Source organism: Electrona antarctica, assembly GCF_951216825.1.
Source record: "Electrona antarctica genome assembly, chromosome: 7".
Taxonomy (NCBI): domain Eukaryota; kingdom Metazoa; phylum Chordata; class Actinopteri; order Myctophiformes; family Myctophidae; genus Electrona; species Electrona antarctica.
Genome location: NC_136812.1, coordinates 19,603,866 through 19,615,759, shown reverse-complemented (window position 1 = coordinate 19,615,759; position 11,894 = coordinate 19,603,866). Strand labels below are relative to the sequence as shown.

General features: G+C 42.3%; 1 protein-coding gene across 3 annotated transcripts in view; it reads right to left on the bottom strand.

The window, feature by feature from the left end:
- Nucleotides 1-2,989: 2,989 nt before the first annotated feature.
- Nucleotides 2,990-11,894, bottom strand: part of sbno2b (strawberry notch homolog 2b) — a 71,608-nt gene continuing 62,703 nt past the window's right edge. For all 3 annotated transcript variants that reach the window (XM_079504882.1, XM_079504884.1, XM_079504883.1), the window contains 9 exons: nucleotides 11,479-11,587; nucleotides 11,276-11,347; nucleotides 10,731-10,874; nucleotides 9,964-10,058; nucleotides 8,836-8,928; nucleotides 8,185-8,316; nucleotides 7,447-7,523; nucleotides 6,909-7,099; nucleotides 2,990-6,015 (listed from right to left, as the gene is read on the bottom strand). In XM_079504882.1, the coding sequence (XP_079361008.1) occupies nucleotides 4,907-6,015; nucleotides 6,909-7,099; nucleotides 7,447-7,523; nucleotides 8,185-8,316; nucleotides 8,836-8,928; nucleotides 9,964-10,058; nucleotides 10,731-10,874; nucleotides 11,276-11,347; nucleotides 11,479-11,587 (2,022 nt within the window). In that variant the 3' untranslated portion in view covers nucleotides 2,990-4,906. The remainder of the gene's footprint in view (nucleotides 6,016-6,908; nucleotides 7,100-7,446; nucleotides 7,524-8,184; nucleotides 8,317-8,835; nucleotides 8,929-9,963; nucleotides 10,059-10,730; nucleotides 10,875-11,275; nucleotides 11,348-11,478; nucleotides 11,588-11,894) is intronic.

Sequence of the window (11,894 nt, the reverse complement as noted above, 5' to 3'; positions counted from 1 at the left end):
TAGTGCAAAATTATAAAAATGACAAAAGGCCTAACTACTCTGATCAAAGTAACAGAGTTTCAAAAGAAACAAAATTATTGTATTCTTTTTCTGTCAGAATATCTTTTATGGACATTTATCCAATTCCCTCAAATGTAAAACAAATATATAATAATTATGACCGCATAACTGATGGGGAGAGCCAACTCGTTCATTTGTATATCTCGGAATGTGCCTTGATGGAGAAAACTACAAGCAAAAGTAAAGTGGGCACAAAGACACCATAAAACATCTGAAAACATAGATACTTAAAAGCAATCAAGTGTGAGTAATACACACAGGAGAGGAGACTAAATCAAGACGGATGCAATAGAGCGAATTCTGAAGACTTGCACAAACCATTGCACATATACGAGTATAACCCAGTGCAAATCTGCACTAAATCTTTGTCAGATTTAACACGGATGAATTGTATAATAACCCTAACCACAAAAATAAAACATTGTAAAGACAAAATAATAATGTTCCTTAAAAGAAACAGCCTTTGATCTTTGCCCTAAGAAGGCATACATGTTAAGAATCTCTGACACTTCCACTACAATGACAAAACAGACCCATCACATTAAGTTTCTGAAAAAGCAAAAACAAATACAGCAAAAGGTTGCAGCACAGAATGAAGAAATAAAATCGCAATCAAATGTACTGGTTAGTCTCTCCGCTGTCATAAGGGAAAACCATATTATAACATGTCTTATAACTCTTCGACCAATACATTTCTTAAAGGTTTCTTCCTGAGATTGATAAAAAAAGATCTGATATCTTTAGAGCCAGTAACTTCAGGAGTGTCTGTCTGTGGAATACTTTGGTATGTCTGCCAACTAAAGCCCTGGCATAATCTGTAGAAGTTGGAAAAAATAAAATAAAACAAATTATACTTGAGAGAAGCAAAATCAAAATGAGTAGAAACTAAACCCAGACACTGTACAGCAGTACAGAACAGTGCAATATTATTTGGTGGCAGGTTATAATAGACTTTTCTTGCTTTTTTGTTTTATAGTAATCTTGAAAACTATAAACTTCCCTGACCAAACGTTTTGATAACTAACATAATAATCAGGATAACATTATATCTAAAATCTAAATATCCCTTAAATATAAATATCAACAATGATAAATTTCATAATAACTATGATGACAAAAACACCAAGACCACATTGCTTTCATCCCAGTACAATGTTCTATACAAAGGTCACATACATAGTATTTCAGCTGTTTGACTACTAGAATACGGAGCGGAACAGAAATAAGATTTCAATTCATACCATGCACAGGTATTCACAAACCATTGCTTGCTTTTCAACGTAAACAGTACTGAGACTTTTCAAAAATCTGGGTTGGTTTGTTTTTCCTTTTATTGCTTTTGGATTGGTTGATCTTGCCCAGGCATTTTGTCGTGAACCAACTACAGTGCATTCATTTCACGCAAAGACAGTTGGATCTTACAGGTTTCCATATACAATATATATAAACCCCCAAAAATATTGAAAATGTGTCTTTTTTTCGTTCTGTTTTGACTGTACTAGTAGCATTGTATCTTATATAACTGGAAAACTGTCCATTTCCCTTTACAATAATGTCCAATGTTATGACGATTGTGTGAAATGTGCCAAAATTCCCTCCCAAAGTCAAACCTGTATACTTTGGTATTGACTAGATTGGCACTTTATTGGCAACACTTGGAGCATGGTGCTGAATTTACTTTATATGTGCTTAAACAGGGCCTGTTGTGTATTGCTCTCTATCTTACAACTGGTCATTTGGTGTCTGCTACATCCATTGGCAACACTGACAATGGAACCTGAATGGCAGGTTCTACATATGGAGACATGGAGAATGTTGTTGATCGTTGCATTGATCCAGTAACAGTTTTTGGTGGGGGCAGTATTTGCATCACTGGTATAACGAGCTTGTCACCAGACTCGCCACTGAAGGCGATCTTAATGCACCAAGATATCAGGACGAGATTCTGCAGCCATTGCTGATCCCATATCTTCACAATCTAGGACCTAACAACATCCTTCATGATGACAACACTCGCCCAGACAGAGGCAGGGTTATCACAGATTACCTCCATAATGTGGAAGTAGAGGATGGAATGACCTGCCAACAGCCCAGATCTCAATCTAGTTGGAACACTAGCACGATCAGCTCAGTCATTACTCTGTACCTGACAGTGTAAAGAAGCTGACCTGCAACAAATCCTTGAGGAATGGAATGCCATCCCACAGCAACGCATGACCAGGCTGGTGACAAGCATGAGTTGGTGGTGCACTGTGAGGCTGTTGTGTCCTTGTATGGTTCTTCCACCCACAACTGAGGCCCCTGGCTGTTTGTTCAGTGAACAAACCATACAATTGCCAATATGTTGCGTTTATTCCTTGTTGCTGATATGTCAATTTTGGCACATTTTACTTGAGATTCCCCAACATAATCAGCAATGCCGATTATCGCACAAATGGATGATTACAAAAGGAACATCATTATAAAGGGAAATGATCAGGTTTTCCCAATAACATGAGATACAGCTACTAATACAGTAAAAGAGAGATTATTGACCAAACACATTTCCAAAAGTCTTTCAGTGGTTTATACATATGCTAATTTTTCTCCTTCTCCATATCAACATTGGTCAAAAATTATTAAAAAAACCAAACACAAACAAAAAGCACTCGAGTCAAGACTTTCCTGAGAACTTCAAATCAATGCAAACCAGGAGTCACATCACTAGATGTAATCACTATTTGTTTTTGGAGGGGGGGGTAGGTAAGTGGGTAATCATTTCTTTGACACAATTTCAACTCATTCTCCGCTTAATAGAGTTATCCTTGTAGCATCCGTCTCATATAGACTCCCAAGTACACCGCAGTACGAGTTGGGAAAACAAGGGGGGGACGGGGAAGAGGTCTGCTGCTATGGGTTCCACAGATAAACATAAAAACACATAGGCAAATGGAGATGGGAGCTTTAATCCAGAAGTCCACCACCAACATTTTGTAACACCAACGACGACTGACTTAGGGGCTAATAGTTAAATACAAATATATCACAATAAATTAAGATTAAAACCAACAAATCCTTATGAAGTACAAATCTATACATCAGGCCTATATGGGTTCATTTTTAAAGACTGCATTTTTAGTAGATTTCTCCAAAGGCACTGTTTGCAACTGCAGACTGACCTCCCTCTCCCTTCTTCATCACGCTAGACACAGACAAGTGTTCACACAAGCAGGGAGAGAAACAAGAGCGGGCAAGTAGAGGCAGATTAAAACCCAGGCAGCTCATAGCTCACTGGCCAATTGATCTGATCCGTGTTTTTTTGTTGTCGTTTTGTTTCCAGTTCAACTATTTATCTTCACTGAAATTCCAGCCAAGCCTGGCATAAAGCTGTGTCCCATTTGGAGCTGTATAGTTACAGATAAAAAAGGTTTATACCTCAATGAATAAACCCAATTTGTACGGTATGTATATATATATATCTTTTTTTAACATACACATTTACCACAATATTTGTTTTCCAAATATCAAAAGACAAAATTCTTACTTTGTTACAGCTGCCGTAGACTGTTTGAGGGAACAATTTGGTACAAGGTATTACACAAAGAGCTCCCTTGCACTCTTATCAGTAGCCCCTTTTATACAGAGATCCTGCAACATAACTGAAAAGAAGATCCGTCATCACGCAGGCTTTGCTTTTTTATACAGAACCAGAAAGCCAGTGAAATGCTTGCCGAGTGTGCTTATACATGGCATGCCAGCGTTCCGGAATCAGAGGTGTGACGTGTAACACAAAACAGCATAAGTGTCTAGTTTGACGTTTAACATGCACGTCTGTCAGGCAGCAATGTCGCTTTCTAATCAATAATGGCAGGTGAACTGAGAGTTGCGGTGCTTTTGCTAACTGTACAAATGTGTACGAGTCATTTAGCGCCAAGTTATTCACAAACATGTGTGCATCCAGAGGGTGGTAGCCATCATCTGGCTACCCCCCCCTCCAGACCATCACAGTCACAAAAGAGCCTCTACACTGGGCAGACGCCTGGCAAAGTCAGGCCAGCTGAGAGACCTCGGCACCCATATAAGCTATTTTTCCGTCTAGGCAGGATTCTGACTTCGAGGCGTTCAGTCATAAGTCTGCAGATGGTCCTAAACCAAGCACATGCACCAAATATCTGAACCTGAGGTTCCTCTCGTACTGAGCGGGATTACTATTGCAACACACTCAGTAGGGTAAAACTAATGTCTATGTCTATGTCTCATGTGTCTCATGTTAGAAATGTCTCCAGAGATGTTTTTAATCCTCTGGTGGCAGGTCGCACACAATTTTCAATGTAGGCATTTAGCAGGGCGACTCAACACACAACACATAATCAAAATGTCACACCCCTGTCCCCACCATGTTGGCTATCCCTATTACAAGAACATCGAGTCGGCTGTGTGACCACATCCGCTGCTGGTTTAACGGCAGAACGACAATGAACACCCCTCCATTTCATCACTAAACTTTTATAAACAGCGAGGTGGAATAACAGAATTCCACCTTGCACACTGTGTAAAAGGGGCTAGTGACTCTACCAATTAAAAATACATTAGATAATACAAGTCTCCCAACATTTATCAGGTGGTCAGATTATAAAAAAATTTAGCAACCTAGCGAATGTGACCCAAGCAGTTGAATGTCAACTTTGGATGAGATATGGGTGAGCTGAGCATGGGACAGGACAGGCAGTGATGTGACTATAGGCCCTGAGGGGGGAGGGGGGGGTTTGGGGGGGTCGGAGCAGGACCAAGGGGTACGTTCACAGACAGCAGCTAACAACAAGACACAATCTGCTAAAACAAAAAAAATAGTCCAGATGAGTTGCCGTTAAGCAGTGTCCCATTCTTGTCCATACTGTATGACAGACTTACGATCCAATCCGGCCTGTAGCATGCTGTTCAGAACCTCGCGCACATTGAGAGCATCGGAACTGCAGTGGCCATTGGGTAAAGAGTCCGACGGAGATGGGAGGACAGAGGGGGACGAAGAGGAGAAGAGAGAGGAGGGGGAGGAGTTTGTGTTGGAGAAAAGAGAGGATGAGGAAGACGAGGGGAGGAGGGTGGACGTGGAAAGGAGCCCGGTGCTGATGTGAGACACTGTGTTTGAGATGGACGAGCTGGCAGGAGACGAGGAAGGGTTGGACGTCTGTGTGGACAGTGGGTAAGGCGGCGGGGGCAAGTCTAAGAAGTCCATAAAGTCTGGTTGGACGTTGTTGACCAGTAAACCATGGTTGCCCTGCTGCTGCTGTCTGGCCTGCAGATGCGACTGCTGCTGTATTTGTGCGTTCTGAGTGCTCCGAGCAAACAGAGACTCAAGACTAAAGTCATCCGAGAAGCTTCCAAGACTCAGCATACCCTCTGTGCTGTCTGGGGAGGGCGACGGTGAGCTGACTGTCAGGTCCAAGATGTCCTCCAGAGGGTTCTTGGAGGACGACGGGGCCGACATGGTGGTCTGCGAAGGGGGCAGGGAGGGGTTTTTGAGCTGCGCAAAAGGGGATAAGAAGGACTGCTGATAGTGGGAGAAGTGGGAGCTGAGGCTCGCCATACTGGGCAGAGTGCCCTGGTTCGTGGCGGTGCCATGGGTTGTCCGGTTGAGCATGGTCCTTTGAGGAATTTGGCTGGAGTTCCTCCTCTGTAACGACAAGTTTTGGGCGGCTCGCAGACTGGACTGGAGATGTAGTGGGATGTGGTTCAGTTTCTGGTTCAGGGACGGGAGTGGGGTTAGGGACTGGTTCCGAATGTGATTCTGATTGATCAGCTTGGCCAGGAGGTGTTTGTTCTGCTCCAGCTTGCGCTCTTCAGCCAGCTTGCGCTTCTCAGCCAGCTCTTGCTGCACAGCCTGCTGATCCCTCTCTTTTCGCCTCCTCTTCACCTCCTCGTCCATCGACACGAGCTCCTCGCGCACACGGGCTATGCAGTTCTCCGGGATCTTAATGCCTGGAGAAGATGTAATGCATTATTATTTTTTAAATAAACTCAGTATTCAGAGTTAACGATATATCTGCTGTGTTGTGTAGGAACCAATTTGTTACTCTTTCAACAGTGTTACTTTGTGCCCCATCTGGTAGCGCTGCAGGGAAAACCTTCTTTATTATAGACAACAAGCAACATGTCAAAACAACGAGGCCAGCATCATGACCTGACTTTTTGACATCTTGAGATCATGTTTTAAAGGACCATGCCATTTTCTTACACCAAAACATTTTTATACAGACAAATGTGCATACATTTTCTAATATATGCATGTTTTTAATAATTTAGATAGATGCACAGGAGATGAATATTCAAATGTATTTCTTTGGCTTAGAGTGAGTAATTTTACTCTACACAGCGCAGGTTGCACTGCCATGAAAAGACATTCCACAAGTCTGAGCCAACGGCGCAACGTGTTAACCCATTTTGGGCAGGAACCCCTTTTGGTGTTAGCATTATGTTATGCTTTAGCTATTGAAAAATAGCAGATCTACAAGCTCATAGCGCGTCATCGAGTGGCGCGCTACGAGCTTGTAGGTCTGCTATTTTTGAAAAATCGAAGAACGACTGACATGGAAACATAGCTTTTTCAGAAAACTGTCAGGATGTAGAAGACATTTTTAGAATCTGATCTCAGGTCAAAATGGGTTAATGGTCTAAGAGGGGGCGATACTAAACAACGTGTTAATGGTCTAAGAGGGGGCGATACTGACCAACGTGTTAATGGTCTAAGAGGGGGCGATACTGACCAACGTGTTAATGGTCTAAGAGGGGGCGATACTGACCAACGTGTTAATGGTCTAAGAGGGGGCGATACTGACCAACGTGTTAATGGTCTAAGAGGGGGTGATACTGACCAACTTGCTTATTGTGATCTTTCGTTTTGAGGCGAACTATCTGCAGGATGCTGGAGCTGGTGATGTCAGAGACCAAGTCAGCGACACGTTTCCACACGCGCAGCAGAGCGCCGCACAGCATGTGGTACTGACGAATGCGCATGCCCTGCAGACACTCCTGACCCTCTTCAATCTTCTTACATTTCCCATTCCTGGAGATGGTAGAGAGAGACAAACATACATGTTTAATAACGGCTTTTGAAAATCCCATTAATGCTCTTATGACCCTTTACAAATTGTATCACATTTGTGTTGCTTTTAAAAGCCAACCCCCATTGTATAACAAAAAAACAACAAATAACAAACTCTACAAACACAAACAAAACATACAGTACATATATCCCCACCCTACAACCCAACCATCCCACCAATCAACAAAGGCCATGTGAGAGAAAGGGAGAAAGAAACAAAAAATAATAAAGTGGGGAAGTCATCATCTTTAGGTTGCATTGAGACAGTTGAGCCATTCATCCTACAAGGACTTTGTTACTATACTCACCAGTTGGCATGGCTACACTTCCTGAAGGAGAAGGTGAACTGGGTCTCCCAGCTCGCCTTTGCCTCGTCTGCGTCCACCTGGAGGGAAGGAGCACATAGCACGGCCATCAGTATGGAGCGGACAACACTGAGCATGATACAGAATGAGGAGAACGCAAGAGGAGGATTCACACTCGATAAAAACATTGGTGTGATCCCAGTCATACTAGGTGGCAGATTGGGGTCCCATCACATTAATTACAACCCTTCACTGTGTTCAGTAAGCGCATGGTGAGGGGTGGTGGTGATTAATCATCGGCCACTTAAGTCATGTGGTTAAGTGAACGAGGCACGGCTTATTTCAACAGCAGCAACATACCGGTATACAAGTGGGATTTGCAACAACCTCTTGAGCCATACGTTTAATCCTGCATTAGGTTGCTCATGCATTCGCTAATGAGTTTAGTAGTCTATGCAATATTGCAACACATACGTTCTACAAATGCCAATTGCCTTTGTATAGCATACCCTCTAAGTCACTACTCCTTTTCGTCCACAAGGTGGCAGTTGACTCCATGAAACAGTGATGCACCATGCTTTGCAATACCTTCCCAGTTCCCACAGCCTTTTTATTACATTCAACTCACAACTTCCTTGCTAGTGGAACATGATAGTCAAATCACCACCAGACAGATACGTACTACATAAGCCAACTGACATTTTGACCAGCCGACTGACGGACAGAGAAACAGGCTCTCACCTTGCGATAGCGTTGCAGCAGGTTGTCCAGGCTCTCAGGGTGGGCCTGCTTGCCAATGTTGGGCTTGTACACAACAAAGTTCTTGCCTCGGCCCTGCTCAGCTAACAGTACACATGGGTTGTTACCTCGCAGCTGTGAGGAGGAAGCAAACGTTAGTACTATGTAGGTAATCACGTGGTTGTTGTTTTTTAGTCATGCAATGTCCTTCCTTAGGCCGAACATTGTAACATGGAAATATTTTATCATGTACAAACTTCTGACATACAATAATGCCTATTTTCCACACAGCTGTGTGTGATGCGCAATAATATTTCCAGCTACTGTATGCGGAAGGAAAATGCATTCATTTTACGGATTCTTAATGACAATTCTTAAGTACCTGAAAAGAGCAGTATACGTAACATATTAACACAGTCAAGCAACTAAAATGAATGAATTAGCATCTTTTGCTTATTTCCTGGTACATCCGTGAAAATCTGAGTTTCGCACATATCGGGGAAAGGGGTTACAGACTTACGAACAGAACACAGCTGTGTGGAAACGAGGCACCTGGACCGCATAAATATCCTCCGGACTTAGCAACGTTTTAACAGTACTGACCACATTTGGTTTGTTTGTTGTGACATACAGTATACTGTTGTATATATTCACCTTATGAGATAAGTAGAATCCCTCATCAGTTTTTGCGAGTTTCAGTGCCTTTTCACAGGCCTCTTCCCAGGGCATACCTCTGTCCACACTGATCTATAGGGGGGAGAAGTACAGGGGAAGAGAATAAGAATAAATGACTCATTAAGAGAGGAAAACTAGGCAGCCACATAACCTCATATTGTAAGGGAGCTGATGGAGAGAGAAACGCCTGTGAAGAAATACAAGATCAAAATGATTGGTGTAGTGATTGATGCATGCAGATTTGAACCAAAGACTATACCGTCACGCACAGTATGTCCATATGCACCCACTCTTTCTATACTTGCTAAACCAGTCCTGATTGTGCAGCACACTGCTTTCTACTGAGGTTTAAAATGTCAGCGTAGGTTAGCCTGCAGCAACGGCACAAAAAGCCAGATACGATTAATCATCTTTTTCGCAAGTCCTACCGGTGGCTCCACAGACTCCTCCGCCTTGGGCTCACAGACTGATTTGAATCAAAGCTTTCATACAAAGCCACTATCTCTAAAACTCAGAGTTTGTTTTATTATAATAACTCATAGCTAGCTGGAGCCAGATTCATGGTTCAATCTGTTGACTTATGCATGGAAGAAATGTCATGTTTCGGGCAAACCTTGGCTTAAGGCAATCTATAGTTAATTAAGAGTTATTTAATCTGGGGATAGAGCTCTACCGACATGCGTTTGTGATGTTCCTAGTTTGGACCCTATAGCCTACTCTGAACAACTGAGAAAGAGGAGACAGACACACACATTATGTAACAATAAGTGGTAAAAGGGGAATACTATCACACATCTGGAGTGAGGTTCATGCTAATGTCTTTTATAGGTCAACAAAGCCTCTGCTTCAGTTCCAACACAACGTACTGTATAGTAAGTATAAGGGTATATCTCACTACAAGAACATAATGCGACAACATTATGTAAACTAAAGGTTCAAACAATAACCTAAATCTTGTAAATGTCCATGGCTGTCTGACTGCACCCATTACCTACAAAGCAGGTACAGCAGGACAACAGGTCTATACAGGCCTATAACTCATTTGTAGTGCTATATGAGATAGTGCCCACATTACAGCGTTATGTAAGATGATAGGAGTGTGCCTACCTTATACAAAACAACCTGTCCGTCCTGAGGGTTTCCTGCCGTCAGGAAATTCTCCGATTTCTCCTCATAGATCTCATCATTACCTGGGGCAAGGTCTGAGAGAGACACAGCAGAACATCAGAGGAGAACACGACTGATTGGTACTGGTGATACATTGGGAGCAGAATAGTCAGAACAGTTGTAGCGGTCAGAGCCTGCAAGCATGACAGAGTAGAACAGAAAAGAATAGTCCAAAAAATATGAAGTATCTTAAGACAAAGTCTAATTTATGCTTTGCAAATATCTTTGTAAGAGTGACATTTTTTATTTGCTAAAAAAAATAGTTTTCTTCTCTTTTTTCACCGAATAATAGGCTGAAGCCATTGAACCAACATAGTTCAATGTAAGTGGCGGTGAGCTATTTGGATAAATGTTTTTCACCACACTGGGATTGAAGAAAACAGACGGTGAGTGATGTTTGCAGGCCTACCATTTGTTCCAGTGCCTTTCATAAGTAAATAAGAAGTCTTGGGAACCAACGTTTCCTAAGCCATGTGGCCCATAGGTCAGGTTAATATCACCCGTTTCTCCTGTTTTTCAGGTTGCATATTATCAATTGTTTAACTATTTAAGCCCCACAGTGTCAGACGATGAATAGCAATCTACAAGCTCCCTGTATATTGCCTTTGTGAACTTGCAATTTGTTTTAGAAAAATGTATTGCACCGAGAGTTGTGCTAAGCAGATTTGCCCAGCACCTCTGATAGTGATGTTGAGTGAGCTTCATACCTAGGATTCCCATGTCGTATTTTCCCTCCTTCTTGTCCTTCTCGATTAGGTAGTCAAAGTTGTCAGTAAAGTACTGGAAGAGATAGTTCTGCTTGTGGACCTCCAGGCCAAGGATGCGGTTCAGGAACTTTGTGATGCTGCAGTCTGAGATGGGGGTGAAATTCATGGGGGTTCAGCAAGATGTTATGCAAGATCCTAAATGCAATGGGGCCTGGTCCAGACGTGGTCCAGGTCCTCCACGGAGCCCACCAAAGTGTGACCGTGGACCCGGCCCCCTCACAGTGCACGATCATGGACTGCTATCATATTATTACAACACTACACTATATCCTAATATTCTCATACATTATATATTATTATTATCCGACAACATTGCTATACCATATTTTATTATCTTACACTATTTCATTCATTATATTATCCTACACTATTTCATTCATTATTATTGCTACTACTTGTATTTGCCTGTAACTCTTCTATTCTTTCTTCCTATGGATCTACATGGTTTTAAATCTGTTTGTGCCTCTCCTCTAGCAGTGTCTTACCTTTCTCAGTGTTGATCCCAAATCGAGACTCCCTACAAAAGATGCCCACATCCATCATACCAATCTTCATGTCTGGAACAAAAGAAATGAGTTTTTTAGGGCTGCAAATATCTGAATGAGAAACTTCTTTATTGTCACATCAAGTTCAAGCAAGTAACAAGTTATCTTATTCAAACTATCCTGAGAGTAACAGGAGAACATACCTCTGAAGAACATGCCATCTCCACCGGGGTAGCCTTTGGGTGAGGGAACCTTGTTCTCTATATGACCCAGGATCGCTTTGGTTATTTTATCCAGAGCCTTGGTACCATACTGCAGAGTTACAGAGAATACATCAGGTATAAAAAACATTGTCAACGCTCTATTTCAAACAACAGCTTCAAGCATAGTTCCCTGGGGAACCTCTGTCAATCAAATAGGGTGCAAGTAATTTAGTCAAGGTAATTCACAGGGCCTTATCACAAGCCCTTTGCGGCGTTTATGGTAAATGACACCAACATCATTAGGGATTCCTACGTCACAGCCTCACAGGTGACCTCAATGCTGTCTGATGCCCTCGGCTTCGGTATTGCAGCCTCACCCACTGCATTCCTTTTAAATGTTTTTTGTTGCAGCTATG